This window comes from Monodelphis domestica, chromosome 4 (assembly GCF_027887165.1).
Source record: "Monodelphis domestica isolate mMonDom1 chromosome 4, mMonDom1.pri, whole genome shotgun sequence".
NCBI lineage: Eukaryota > Metazoa > Chordata > Mammalia > Didelphimorphia > Didelphidae > Monodelphis > Monodelphis domestica.
The window spans coordinates 185,930,404-185,945,665 of record NC_077230.1 but is presented as its reverse complement, the minus strand read 5'-3'; the positions used below and the strand labels follow the sequence as shown (position 1 = coordinate 185,945,665).

The following is a 15,262-nucleotide window of genomic DNA, read 5'->3' as shown; positions in this document are numbered from 1 at the left end:
CCTAGGCACATGCTATCTCATTTTGTATTTTCTTTATTTCTTAATCTTTAATAAACCTCATAAAATATAATACTTTTAACAGAGAAACTAATTTTAACTGCTACAACACTAGACAAAGGGCATGATGCTAAACCAATGGCACTTGCTCCTCTCCAAGAATCTATCAGTTCCTTACCCGCCACATCTGTCAGAAGAAGGGTCACATAATGATGAACTGTAGGAATTTGTTCCAGGCATTGAGAAACAACATACATTGGAAAAATTATTACAGAAACAATTATGGAAATAATAATTACAATAATGATTTCAGGAATCGCAACTTTAGGACTGATAACAATTCTAAGAATATAAATCAGGAACCTGACAACTCTTACCAAATGACCTCACAACAGTAAATCTTGAGTGGAGCTCGTACCCGAACCACCCAGGGCATTACTTTCTCTCAGGGGAGAGCCCAAGAAACCACCCAAAGATTATGAAGGTGTATGGAGGGGGGTAAAGAGGGTGTTGGGGCACAGGAATCAGAGGACACAACCTTTGATTTTCCAGACCCTCACATCTTACTGCTTGTTATCCCTATCCACTGCCCTCTCCCATACTGATGAGCCCCATGCAACATGAAAGGTTGGTAACACCTATTATGATTGTCTTTTGGACACTGGCACCTCAAAATCTGTATTGAAGAGTACACCTGATTCAGACTGCAGTTCCATTGGCTCAATAAATGTAGTGGGGGTGTCAGGGATACCCCTAAAGATTCCCAAGCTTTCCCCTAGAATAGTGTCCATAGGATCCCATAGTATTGAACACTCTTTCCTCTTAAGGCCTGGCTCCCCTATGAATTTGCTGCGGAGAGATTTTTTTAAAAAACCTTTATGTTCCATTTTGGAGTCAATAATCTTTATTGGCTCCAAGGTAGAAGAGTGGTAAGGGCTAGGCAAATGGGGGTCAAGTGACTTGCCCAGGGTCACACAGCTGGAAAGTGTCTGAGGTAAAATTTGAACCTAGGACCTCCTATCTCTAGGCCTGACTCTCAATCCACTGAGCTACCCAGCTTCCCCCTTGGGAGAGATCTTTTATGTAAGCTTAGAGTCACAATAACTTGCTCCCAAGATGGCTCTATGTCCCTGGAATTGCCTGAGGAATTCTTAACTTTGCTCCCTGTACTTCTTTCAGATACTCATGAGATGAAGGAGTCTCCTACTTTTGAGATCCCAAATGATATACCAGATATATACATATATATATATATATATATATATAGCTATACAACTATCCCTGTCCAAATTCAAACAAAATCTAGCCAACCTCCTTCCATTCCTCAATACCTTTCTTTGAAGGAGGTAATTGATGGCATTATACCTGTAATAAATTCACTAATTGACAAAGGCATCAGAATTCCCTGTAAACCTGAATATAATACACCCATCCTGCCTATTAAAAAGCCAAAACTGAGGCCTGATGGCAAGCATCTCTATTGATTTGTCCAGGATTTGAGAGCTGTGAACAATTATGTTATAGAAACCCTGTAGATTCTAACAAATACTGTTATTTCTTCTATTCCTAGCATAGTCACATACTTTACAGTAGTAGACTTATGCTCAGCTTTCTTTTCTATACCTATACATGAGAATTCCAGGCATAGCTTTGCTTTTACCTGGAAGGGCTCCCATGGACATGGGCTTGTTTGCCTCACAGATTTGTGGACAGTCCTACCCTATTCATACAATTCTTAACTGCTGATACCAATGTAAAAATAGACTCGAATTCAGGACTTAAAGCCCCAGAAATCCTTGCTTCACTTCCCCAGAATTCCCTCTAATCTCACTGAATTCTCACCTGGGCCAAGAGTGAGATGGGGTATTTAAACCTGGTTGTGAATAGGCTCTGTCCTCTTTTTATTTTAGCTTCGGAGCACACGCGGCTCTCCACCTAGCAGGCAAGATGTGAGTGGTTGTGTCTAGGCCTCTCTCTGGCCTAGACACATGCCTTTCTTACTTGTATATTCTTAGGTTCTCAATCTTAAATAAACCTCTAAAAAAGTAATACTCCTTGCAGAGAGAAATTAATTTCTACCTGCCTCAGCTTCCCCAAAATTTTAATCTTTACAGTTGGCGACCTAACAGGAAAACTAAATACTCTCAATCTTCTGATTCTTTTCTGATCTTTAGTTCAACTTTAATAGCTAGTGCCTAGAAATTTTTTTAAGCCACGTTTCTCTGGTCAAGGTTTTTTTACCCTCACAAAGCTGCTGCTCATTCCATCCATTAGCTCCCTGCCCTGCCTGCCTGTTTGCTGTTTGCCTCTCACCTGGTTCCCGGCTGCTTCATTCTGCCTGCCTGTTTTTCCTGCTGCTGATCCTGACCTCTCTCCATCCTCATCTGGTCCTGGCCCTGCCCACCCCGGCGGCCCTCTCCAGCTCCGGCTCCTGCTCCTGGTCTCTCACCTGGTGCCCGATCTCCCGATCCTGCCTGCCTTTGTTCCTGCCTGCAGCCATCTGCTGGCCGCTGCCTGCCTGTTTCTGTGCCCCAGACCCACGAGCGCGACTCCAGCCGGCTCATCACCCAGATCCTTGGAGCAGATCGCTCAGGACTCATTTCTACCAGCTGGTAACAAAATGGGGGTTTGGGCCACGTGGGCAGAGGGGAGAGACAAGAGGGAAAGGAGAACGGGTAATTTTCCCTTAGGCTAAACCTCCACGTGGATGGGGGTATTGACCACATGGGCAGGTCATAGCAGGGGAGAGAGAAAAGGGAGAGGAAAAGAGACAGACTTTTCCAAATAGGAACTTAAAAGCAATGAACTATTTAAAAGGATACCTTTTGACTGTTCTGGTAATTTTATTGACTTCACCTGTGTGTCAGGGAAAAAGATTCAACTTTAACTTTGAATTTGCAAATGGATGGCTCAGAGAACTGAGAGCCAGGCCTAAAGACATGCGGTCCTGGGTTAAAGTTTGGCCTCAGATACTCCCCAGCTGTGGGGCCCTGGATGGGTCCCTTAACCCCCATTGCTTAGCCCTTACCACTCTGCCTTCCGACAACAGACATTTAAATGGATAATTAATAATTTAAAAAAAAACAACAACACACCTAAGGAACTTTAAAGAGACTGGAGGTTATATATTTTAAGGCATTTCAGACTCCAATGATTTATAAAAACTCTGTATTCTATTGCATTTTCTTGATTGTTTTGTTTAAGATATAACTTTGTGATTTTAAGTTCATATATTACTGGATTCAATATTATTCTGTTATACTGTTCATTTAATGTACTGAGTTAACTATTGTTAAATTCTGTTGTTTTCCCCCTATAACTGTGCTGAACAAATATTATTGAATAAGCTCATATATGAAAAAACAGCCTTTCTATTTTTGCCTTTGTAAATTGTCACATAAAGGATACATGGACTTCTTCAGAACTGGTTACAATTGCTATAACAACCTTTGGAAAATTTAATGTGCTAAATATCTCAACTGATTTTAAGGGTTTTTTTAAACATGATTTTTCTATTTTTTTTTTTTACACTCTCTGGTTATTTTTGCCTGCCCCTACGACGAGGTAAGGCCCATTGCTGAAGTGAAATACAATTATAACCCCCAACCTTCCTGCATTTCTAAATATGTGAATGGAAGTTGGGGCAGTTAATCTCAGGGCATTTGTACCCCTAAAAAGCCTCCAAAAAAGGAGCATCTCTCATTTATACTCTTCAGCTCATTACTTTACTTCCACCAGAATGATATATAGATTTCTTGATTATGTTCTTAACCCAAAATGAGTTTTACTTTGTTTAAAAATGTTTACACACCAAGGTTGAAAGATTGCTATGATTGTAAAAACTTGTGACAAATATCCATCAATTCATAGTTTTTAAAAAATACCATACAGCAACTTATGTGAAATATGAAAGTGTGTTTGTTTGCTATTGTAATTAATTGGGCCATTGAGAATTTTGGGTATATTGATACCACATATTGTACTACTATTCTTTAAAAGTGAAAAATGTTACCTTGCCCAATTCATTTGCCTTATACTCTGGAGCATGGCCAGACATGAAGAGGAAATGGATCTCATTTTTGGTGAGAAAGCCTTGTATTCTATATTTTCTTAGCTGACACAGAGTGTCAATGATTATAAGCTATATTTTTGAATTTTAAAAAACTCTTTAATTATATTTTTCTCACATGTGTAATATACTTTTTCAGCTTTTAAAAAATTTTTTTCTCTCCTTTTTTATATTTGAAGCACATGTCACCACATTAAGATTTTCTTTAACTTTTTGATTTTTCAGTACTATAAGTTTAAGATACATTTGCTAATGCATGCCCTAAAAAGCTAGACTATAAAAATGATGCCACTAATTATTTTTTAAAAATTATGGGACTTTGCTTAATGATTCTGTCTGATTCCAGGACAAGATATACACACAAGTGCCAATGAAAAGATTTTGAACCTAGTGTGAAGACTCGAGGTTACTGTGTTTTTCATTGCTAGACACAGGCTTTCCTTGTGTCCACACTCACTCTGAAAATACTCGAAGACAAGTATCCCCGAAACCTTGGCTCCAATAATCTGGTCCCCTTTTCTGCCTTTCATAGTGTGGTAACTTTCTGTAGTCCTGGCTACTAACTGGGTAAATGCATCATTGCTTAGATCATTTAATTGGGCGCTGATTCAAGGACCTGTTATAGATTTATTTTCCTTTACTTGGAATTTTTACACATAAGACTTTGATAGTTTATATTTTCATCCAGAAAATTTTCTTTTTTATTTGGATTTTTCTGATGTATTTTAATTTCTCTTGTCAATTGATTCATATACCTCATACCTAAGCCATGCATCCCAAAGTGATCCTGTATTTTTCAATCACCCTCTTAACAGGGGAATGTAAAAAATATTATTAATTAAATTACAAAGTTTAAATTCCTTTTGAGAAGAATTTTAGGTAAAGAAAGATGCTACCTCTCTGAATCCAGAAACTGAACTGTTGGAGAAGACACCATGAAGAAGCCTCCAGATCACAAGCTGCACAAAAATGAACTTTGGGTGTGGTTGATTGAACATTTATTTGTATGTATACTCTCATGCCAAAGGAGGCTGCTCCCTAACTGGCTTTTTGTCAATGTGTCCAGCAGTTATTGTTTTTTTTTCTCTTATCCTCAAATTATTGTAATCTTTAAAATTGATTATGTTTTTATGATCCTTTGGGGAAGTCCCTCCCAGAGGATCAAATGGGGGGGATGTAAAAATAGACTTGAATCCAGGACTTAAATCCCCAGAAATCCTTGCTCCACTCCCCCAGAATGCCCTCTAATCTCACTGAATTCTCACCTGGGCCAAGAGTGAGATGGGGTATTTAAACCTGGTTGTGAATAGGCTCTGCCCTCCTTTTACTTCCACTTCGGAGCACACGTGGCTCTCCACCTAGCAGGCAAGATGTGAGTGGTTGTGTCTAGGCCTCTCTCTGGCCTAGACACATGCTTTTCTTACTTGTATATTCTTAGATTCTCAATCTTAAATAAATCTCTAAAAAAACAATACTCCTTGCAGAGAGAAATTAATTTCTACCTGCCTCAGCTTCCCCAAAATTTTAATCTTTACAACCGATGCCCTAAAATTTAAATACAGCCGTTTCATTCAGTATATGGATGATATATTCTTGGCTTAACCAAACACTGAAGCCATGTCAGAGGATAGCAAGCACCTTCTTTTAGAGCTACATAAGAGAGCCACAAGGTCTTCAAAGACAAAGTTCAGTGGTGTCTCCCGAAGGTACAATGTTTAGGCTTCTTTTTAACTCCTGAGTACCTTTTAATTTCTCCTAAGTGTATTGAAAATATCTAAAAGTTAAGTGCTCCTACCACTGAAAAGTAATTGAGGGAAATTCTTGGAGCAACAGGATTTTATCAGCAGTGGATCCCTTACAATGGGGAAATCACTAAGCCCCTTGTAGGACTCACAAAAATACTTGGTCCCTGAACCACTTAAACTGGAAGCAGAACACCTAATAGTGCTTTCAACTTTAAAACAAACTATCCTGTCTGTCCCTGCTCTAGGCGTCCCAAATTATGATAAACTATTTCCCTTATATGTCCATGAACACAAAGGGGTAGCTTCAGGTGTTCTAACATAACCTTTGCTCAACGCTCAGTGGACTACTATTCGGCCCAACTTGACCCAGTAGTTGCTGGAGCATCACCATGCCTTAGAGGAGTAGCTGCCACAGCTTTATTGGTAACCAAATCTGCCAATCTGGTATTGGGATGCCCTCTGACCATAATGTGCCCAAACGAGGTCGAGGCATTGTTACTAAGACATAGGACACAGGCATTTTACTGACCAAAGGATTACTAGGTATGAGATAACCCTATTGAACAATGAACATATCACACTAAAACGCTGTGGAGTTCTTAATCCTGTAACCTTTCTCCCTGATTTGCCAACTTCTGGAAAACCTCTACATGATTGTACATCTTTAGTGTCCACTGTAAATAAATCTCGCAATGATTTACTAGACACCCCTCAAGATAATTTGGATTTAATGCTATTTACAGATGGTTCTTTATTTATGAGGGATGGTGTGCACTATATAGGATCTGCGGTAGTTACCAAATCTGATACTCTGTGGTCAACTTCCTTGCCCTCAAATGCCAAAAAATGCACAGGGTGCAGAACTAACAGATTTGAAACAGGCCTGTATCGTTGCAAAGGATAAAAGAGTCACAATTTACACAGACTCCTGCTATGCCTTTGGCATATGTCATGCCATCAACATGCTATGGTTTCAGAGAGGATTCCTCACATCAGCTGGAAAATGTATTGCCAATGCAAACCTTATTACTGAAATTCTTTCTGCCATCCAGCTCCCAGAAGCCATAGCTGTTGTTCACTGCTCTGCACACACAGGTGGCACCAACCCTGACTCCAGGGGAAATAGCCAAGCAGATATTCCAGCCAAACTAGAAGCCTTAGAAGGACCTGAATTAATTATGCCACTAACAATTACTGATGATTTGGATCTATCCCTTTCCTGTAATGACAAGGAAGTGGGAAAATGGAAACAAAAATTTAAAGCAAAACAGATTAATAGAGTATGGGTACATACAGACATTGATTCAGATAAAGGAACTCATTTTACTGATTTGGTATCATCTCAAATTTATTCATGTTTGAGGATAACACTTAATTTTATATACCATATCATCCCCAGAGCTCTGGCCAAGTTGAAAGAATGAATAAAGAACTTAAAACCATGATTGGCAAATTGTGCATAGAGATTCATTTAAAATGGCCTGAAATTCTACCTCTGGCCCTATTTAATTTCAGAAGCAGACCCAGAGGTGATTTACATATCTCACAATTTGAGATGCTATTCAGGCACAACCATTTACCCCTGCCTATACCTCATTGTTAGGAGGGGATACAAACATTGCTACAAATATCAGACAATTACAAACAAAATTGCAAGAACTCCATGACTCTGGAGCTGCTGTTCAGGAAGGCCCCATAGACTTCTTGCTTCATGATTTAAACCCAGGTGATAGTGTGTATATAAAAATTTCAAACATACTGGGTCGACTGAACCTACTTATGACAGATCATTCCAGATCCTACTAACTACACCAATAGCCATAAAAATTGGAAAGAGGGACTCATGGATTCATTGTAGCCATGCAAAACGAGTACCTTCTGTTGATAATAATTGCTTGTACTGATTGTATTTGACTATTGATTGTGATGAGACATCTTTATTACTGGATTTGTACTATTTTGTTGCACTTTATTTGGTTGATCCTTGTTCTTGAACAAATTGCCCTTGTAGGGCAACACATAGAACCTCGAAAATGAAAATCTGTATTAGTAACCTATATTGACCTGATGTGCCTTTTGTATCATTTGTAACATTTTGTGCCTTTTCTAATTTTTTTGTATTTTATTAAATGTATTATTGCTTTATCTACCTCATTTGCACTCACACTGTAGATCATGGTAAGTCAAAGAAGAAATGAATCTTATTTTTTGGATAGTAGCCTCTATACCTTACCTCTGTAATTGTGAAAAAACATTTTTAATATTTTTGTTTTCTTTCTACATGTACCAAACATTATTTGATTTTTCTCTCATTTTTTGTATTTGAAGCACATGTCACCAGAATTGAAAATAATTTTTTAACTATTTTTACTTTTTGCAATAGAATAAGCTAAGATGTCCATTTACCTAGAATATAAAAGCATACCCAAAAAGAATTGGACTATGGCAACCTGCCACTAGTTATTTAAATATTATGAGACTTTTGCTCAATGACTATGTCTAATTCAAAGAGAAAGGGACCACAAAGGAACACAGAAGTTGACCTGCAAAGTGCCAAACGAGCACAAAAGGTAAAAGAAATCAAACCAATGCTACAGGGATTAATGACATTCTGCACAAAAAAAAAGAAAAAAGAAAAAGAGTGCAATGACTTGATCATATGTAAGACTCGAGGTTGCAGCTGTTTAACATGTATTAAATGCAGGACTTCCTTGTACTACATTCTATATCAAGTACATAACATCTATTGTTCTGGCTCCATTATCCCAGGAAGCGAAGAAAAGAGCTGAACTGGGGAATGCTATTTCCCATTCCCATTCGAGATTTCGTCTCTTTTTTCTATTTTCGTTCATGATGTGACAACTTACAGTAGTCCAGGATGCTAGTGAATGATTGTTGTTGCAGGCTTATGAGACATGGATTGCTACAAGAATCTGTTGTGATTTATGAATTTTTTCTTTTTTCCTTCTGCTCAGAATTTTTCAAGTTTTTTTAACATATATTCTATATTTCACACAAAGGTTATTTTTTAATTTCTTTGGATTCTTTGATTTTTTTTGATAATTGATTTATATGCCTTGTGACTCGGCCATGTATCCCTGTGTATTTCCTATGTGTATTCCTGTATCCTCCTCAGAGGGGAATGTATTATTATTCACCTCAGGGGGGACTATGTTATTGTTGTGAACTTTTATTTGGATTTGAGCAATTTTAGGATAAGAAACTTGCTACCTCTGAGAATCCAGAAGGCGCCATGAAGATGCCTGCAGAGATCATACACTGCACCTAAAGCTCCAGAGTGAACTTTGAGATATGGTAAATTTGAACTTTGGGGAGGATTCAATGTATTTGTTTTGAATGTACATTCTTATGCAAAAGGGTACTGACCCCTAATTGGCTTTTTTGTCAATGTAATTAATATTGGTTTTGTTCTTTTTCTCTTTATTTTCTTCTTATCCCCAAATTATTATAATTTCCCTTTAGAGCACGTAATATTTCTATATATCTCTAGTTAAAGTTAGTTATGTTTTCATGATCTATTGGGGAGACTGATCTCCCAAAGGATCATAGGGAGATGTATAATTAGAAAGTTGTGCCTTGGACTACATTTCCCACAATTCCCTTTTCCCTTTCATGTACGTGTGTTGTGACATTGTTGGTATTTTAGTTTCAGTTTGGCCACCCCTCTTGTCCATGTGGAAGGCTGGTGAGCTCTCACAGTTTCTCTAGACTTTCACTTTCCCTTTGCTTCAAGTTAAATATTACTAAATATTATTAAATATAATAGTTGAAATATTGGATATTAATTTTTAAAATTCACATTATGCACCCTCAGCAATTATGGTCTTGAACTTGTAACCTAGCCTTTATTACCATCAAGCTTTTCTCTTGGTTTGAGGCTCAGCACCTCCCCTTCACCTTGGCATACACCTTAGAATACATCAGCAATTACATCATGAGGCTTCTTCGACCAATGACAAGTATCTCCTGATTGCTTCAACCAATCTGCATCTCCTTATTTTTATCATTGTTCTAAATTATTTTTAAAATGGCACGTTAAGCTGTGCTTGTCTTTTGGGTATAAAGGAAGTGCACTCACAGGACTCTGGGTCTTTTGGTCTTGACCAGAAGTCTCGCTTTATTGTGAGACTGGCCATCTCTCAATAAACCTATTTCTTTTTGGCTTGCAGTCTGAGACTTTGTTTCTCTTATTGGCATTTCCGTGGACAGAAATTTTGCCACACAATGGAGATCCATGTGGCTTCAATAGAACTCATACATTGTAAAGAGCCTAGAGAAAGGCCGCAAAAAATATTGGGCAACCTCCCAGGGAAGATTTATTAGACATGGACAAAATCTAGGTGGGCTGCAATCTGCACCTTTGGAGGGGATACTTATAATGATAACAGTTATACCAAAGTACTGAGGTATTTTGCAACTATTTCCATTTGCATAGGTATAATAAGAAGCATCATATATTTGAGAAATCTCCAGTTTTGAAAACAGAGAACCTAGTGGTCAAATCTTGGCTCTACTACTTACTACCTATGTGACTTAGAGAGGTCATTTAACTTTCTGTATGTTTCTTAACCTGTAAAATTAGGGGGCTGGGTTAGAATGTCTCTACTAGGTGACTTTTATGGTCCTTTTCCAGAGCTACATGACAGTGACATTATTAGGCCTAATTATCCTTCATTAATGTCTAGGAAAAGCAAGATTGTAAGATTTTTTTAATCCTTACCTTTCTTAAATTAATTCATTTTGACACATGATTACTTAGCTACTAGCTTACAGAGTGCTATGCTAGTCATTTCAGGAGATTAAAAAAAATTTAAGAAATAGTCCTTGCCCTCATGTAGTGTATAATCTATAAGGAGGAAAGGAATATACACACAGAAGCTATAATCCAATCAAAACATAAATGAATTTAAACAATAAACACCAAAAAATATGAATTTTCCATATACAAAGAACAATGTATTATATATAAAATTCTGTTACAACATGTATTTTTAAAGGTACATAATAAATTCAACAAGGACAAATGAATTTTTCTAGAGTATTTTGCAAGTTCAGAGATAGATAAGGTCATTTCCAGCTAGGAGAGATCAAGGACGATTTCACAGAGAATATAGTATTTGGGCTTAAAATATAGATAAGACTTCAATAAGTTAAGATGGCAGGAAGGGCATGTAAGCAGTGGGGATGGAGGCAGAAAAATGTACAGGACAATGGGGATCCCAATTTGGCTAGAATATAAAGTACACAGTAAAGAGTAATGTGAAATGGAAGTCTGAAAGATACGATCATGTCAGAGTCTGGTAGGCCCTAAATGCAAAGATAAATAACTTAGACTTTATATATAGTAAGGTACAATAAATAGAGTGCCAGGCCTAGAGTAAAAAAAACATGAATTCATATCTGGCTTCAGATACTTACTAGCTCTGTGACCTTGGTCACTTAACCATGTTTGTTTCAGTTTCTTCATCTGTAAAAAGAACTGGAGAAGGAAATAGCAAACCACTCTAGTCTTGTTGCCAAGAAAACCCCAAAAGGGTCAGAAAGAGTCAAATACAACTGAAAATGATTAAACAACAACAAGCACATGGACACAGAAGAGTTTTAAAGCAAAGAAGCTACATGCAGGTGACAGAAGAATCTATGCTTCCAGAGGACCAGAACTATCTCATTTTTTGTCTTTGTAACCCTAGTCCCTAGAACAATGCTTTGAACAAAGAAAGTAATTAATAAAGACTTATTGAATTGATTTAAGCAAAATATTATAGAAGTATATCTATTTTTTGTTTTTTATATCAGATTACAGAATTTTTAAATTAAATATGCCCTAGAACAATATTTCACTCACAAAAAAGTTAATCACAGTGCTTAAGAATCATAAAAACCTTTTACCTTACCTCAAGTTTTTTTTCAAGGCTGTGAGTTGCGGCAGGAAAATAAATAATCTCTTGTACTTCATCAAAGGGTCTATCTGAATTTTTTCCAAAAATAATTCTATTGCCAACTGTAGAAGGAGGCAATGCCACAAATGTATCACAAGAATTAGGTTCCATGTTTCTTGAGTCAATCCTTAAAAACCATGTAAAAAAATTATTAAAGGAAGGAAATCAATTTGAAAAATAAACAAGAAAATACAGGGGTTTTCAGGATGAAGAACTATTATTATTGTTATGTAAAAATCAATTTTATGCATATTTCAAAGGCTTTGACTCTTATATGTAAATTGTGACCCTTCTATGACTTGGAACTGTGACCAGGAAGATAGTTGTCAAGAGTTTCTATAGCTAAAAAAAAACAAACCATTACCCTGTAATCAACAGGGAAAAGCTGATCTAAACTTCCATTGGTCTGCAAGTGACAAACATGCAGTTTACCTATACTATAAAGTGTTTCCAGTTTGGTAAGCCCTTCTAGAACTTGTGCTCCAAAGCTTAGTCTTTGGGAATTTACCTCTACTCCATACCACAACGAGACAATGAAAGAGGATTTTTAGTGGAATATAAAAAGATCCTAAGAATTTTTCAATTTCATACACACACACACACACACATATCACACCCTCTACTATTTGAAAACCTCATTATGGAGACAACTATGGGATCCCAAAGCTGCCCTCCAAACCCCCAAATCTCTGGCTGCTTAGAGATTAAGTTTTTAACCAAAGGACTCATGAAGGTCCTCTTCTACAGTGGGGAGCAAGAAATAATATGTGTATGTGTGTGTGTGTGTGTGTGTGTGTGTGTGTGTGTGTGTAGGAATTACCCATACAAATGAAATCAGGGATTCCTGAAGTCTTAACTATATGAATCCAAAAAAATGGTATAGGACCATGATGGTGAACCTATGGCACCAGTGCCAAAGAGAGCATGCAGAGCACTCTCTGTGGGCACACAGCCCTGTCACCAGGCAGAGTTCTACTGCCCAACAGAGTTTGCTACTAGAAAGGCAGAGGGACTTGGGTGGAGCTATTCCCTACCCCCTCTCCACCAAGCCTGATGACATTTTTTCACATCACCAGCCCTTTTGCCCACCAGCCCAATGGGAACATTTCCTCCCTCCCCTGTGTGAGATAAGGGGGGAAGAGCATGGCACATGGTCTCTAGGAGGCCAGGGTGAGGCATGGCATGGCACACAGTCTCTAAAAAGTTCACCATCACTGATGTAGGATATGCATCATTTTTATTTGTAATGATATTTTTAATAACATATATCAAATATAAGTATGTATATATGTAATTTATAAATCTTGTGTCTGACGATTTGGAAAATTTTGAATAGTAATATAAGGCAAATGTATCGAACTCACTTATAATCAAATGAGATAATACTAATGTGTTTTGCAATAAATGTTACCTATTATTAGTTACTATTATACCAGTAAATCCAAAAAAAGTCATAGTTTATAAAAGTTCCAGACTATTGAAATTCTAAGTTGTCCAAAACTTCCCATTGAACATTTCACACTAGATACTCCCTGTCAAATTAACATGTCAAAAGAAAACTCATTTCTTTCATCCTAAAAGTAGGAGTCTGGAAAATTTGTATTTCTTAAAGCTCTAAATTTACAATGCTCTATTCTTTACTTTCTAAGTTTCCTTCTAATAGCAATGCTATTTTTTATCATTGTTTTCAAATACCTAGTATTTTCTTCATTTTGTAATCCTGTAAACACCATTAAGGCAATGTACACTTGACAAAACAATTTCATATACAATTTAACATTTTTCCATTAGTATAATAGCACTGTGAAGAGAAATCTAGGTAAGTCCCTGGCACGTTAATAGGACCTTCTATGGCAAACTTATGGGAGGACATTGACAAAGAGTTACATACAAATTGGGCAGACTTGGATAGTGGGCAATCTGCAGAACACCAACACATTGGTAATAGATCCCTTTAAGTAGATTTTTTTTTTAAGCTTAAACAAGGACCATGAGAACTGTGACTATAAAGACTGTTATAGAAAAAAGAACACAGATTTGTGATCAGAAAGCCTGGATTTGAATTTCAGGCTCACCACTTAGTTTTATCACTTGTAAGAGAACACTGGCCTACATGACATGTAAGGTCCCTTCTTTATCTAAATTCTATACCTTGAGTTTTTCTCCTTTCCCTTTATTCTCCACCAATTGCAGGTAGAAAAGGGGTACAAATGCCCCTCTCTTAAACTTCATTTCTGCTTTTCCCATCTCTACCCTAACCTTGTTCCTTTCTCAGTCCTTTTCCACTGTTCCCCTCCTCTCCCTCATAGATGACACTGCTTCCAAGCCACCTTTCCCGCTCTAACTCCCCTTCTTCTTTGCTTTCTTATATGCCCAACTCTTTGGTCATGTAGAGTCAAATTACTCTGTACTTCCCACGGATATTTCCAGACTTTCTCTTTGCCACCATTACTTAGCAACTTCTTCTCTGAATTTCAAATTCATCATCCAATCAGATCTCGGTGGTCATTATGTACTAATATCCTCTTTCTTCTTTCTTAGTAAGTTCAGGACCTGGTCCACTGTCTTTTTTTCTCCATCTCAACTCCTGTCTTCAAATTAGGAGACTTTAATATATATTTTGATATTCCCACAAAATCATGGTTTCCCAGTTTCTTAAGCTACTTATATTTCCTGGCTTCTTTCATACTCTAGCTCAACTACAAATAGATGGTCATACCCTTGATCTTGTCTTCACCCAGAAATGCTCTAATTCCATGTTCAAAAACTCCAAAATGGAGATCCAGCACATAATGAGCAGAGCAAGACTACAAGCAACTATAGGGGGAAAAGAAGGGGTAAATATGAGCAAAAAACAGAAAAAGAAAAAAGAAATTACAATCAACAGCTTCTATCCAAGCAATGAACAAAGAGCAAAAAAAAAAAACAAGGATCAAGGAACACCAAGCAAAAACACAGAAACTCCAGTGAATTGGACACAGGCTTTGGAAGAACTCAAAATACAATTCAAAACACAATTAAGAGAGGCTGAAGACAACTGGGAAAAGAACTTATACGTCATCTGGAAACAGAGGCACTTGAACTAAAATGAGAAAGTAGTGTCTTGAAAGCCAAAATTAATCAGTTTGAAAATGAGGCAAAGGAGATGAAAGATGAGGCAAAGAAAATGAAAGATGACCTCCAAAAAAAATCAAACCAGAAGGAGAAGTATGACCAAAAAGACAGGGATGAAATTCAGTCTCTAAAAACTAGAATACAACAATTAGAAGCAAGCAACTTCACAAGGCAGCAGGAAACTATAAAACAAAATCCAAAAGCATGAAAAAATTGAGGAAAATATGAAACACCTCATCCACAAAACAGAAGATTTAGAAAACAAGTCCAGGGGAGACAACTTAAGAATCCTTGGTCTACCAGAAGACCATGACAAAAGAAAAAGCCTGGACATCATTCTACGGAAAATTATCCAAGGAAACTGCCCCAACATTCTA

At 37.3% G+C, this 15,262-nt stretch overlaps 1 protein-coding gene across 5 annotated transcripts in view; it reads right to left on the bottom strand.

Moving 5' to 3' along the window:
- Positions 1–15,262, bottom strand: part of SCRN3 (secernin 3) — a 42,902-nt gene that overhangs the window by 24,665 nt on the left and 2,975 nt on the right. For 2 of the 5 annotated variants that reach the window (XM_007494397.2, XM_056794018.1), the window contains exon 2: positions 11,727–11,898. The exons of 1 other annotated variant lie outside the window; for it this stretch is intronic. In XM_007494397.2, coding sequence (XP_007494459.1) covers positions 11,727–11,882 — 156 coding nt within the window. In that variant the 5' untranslated portion in view covers positions 11,883–11,898. Of the gene's footprint in view, positions 1–11,726; positions 11,899–14,490; positions 15,216–15,262 lie in introns of those variants that run through there. 2 more of the 5 variants (XM_007494399.3, XM_016433711.2) reach the window with 2 other exon arrangements.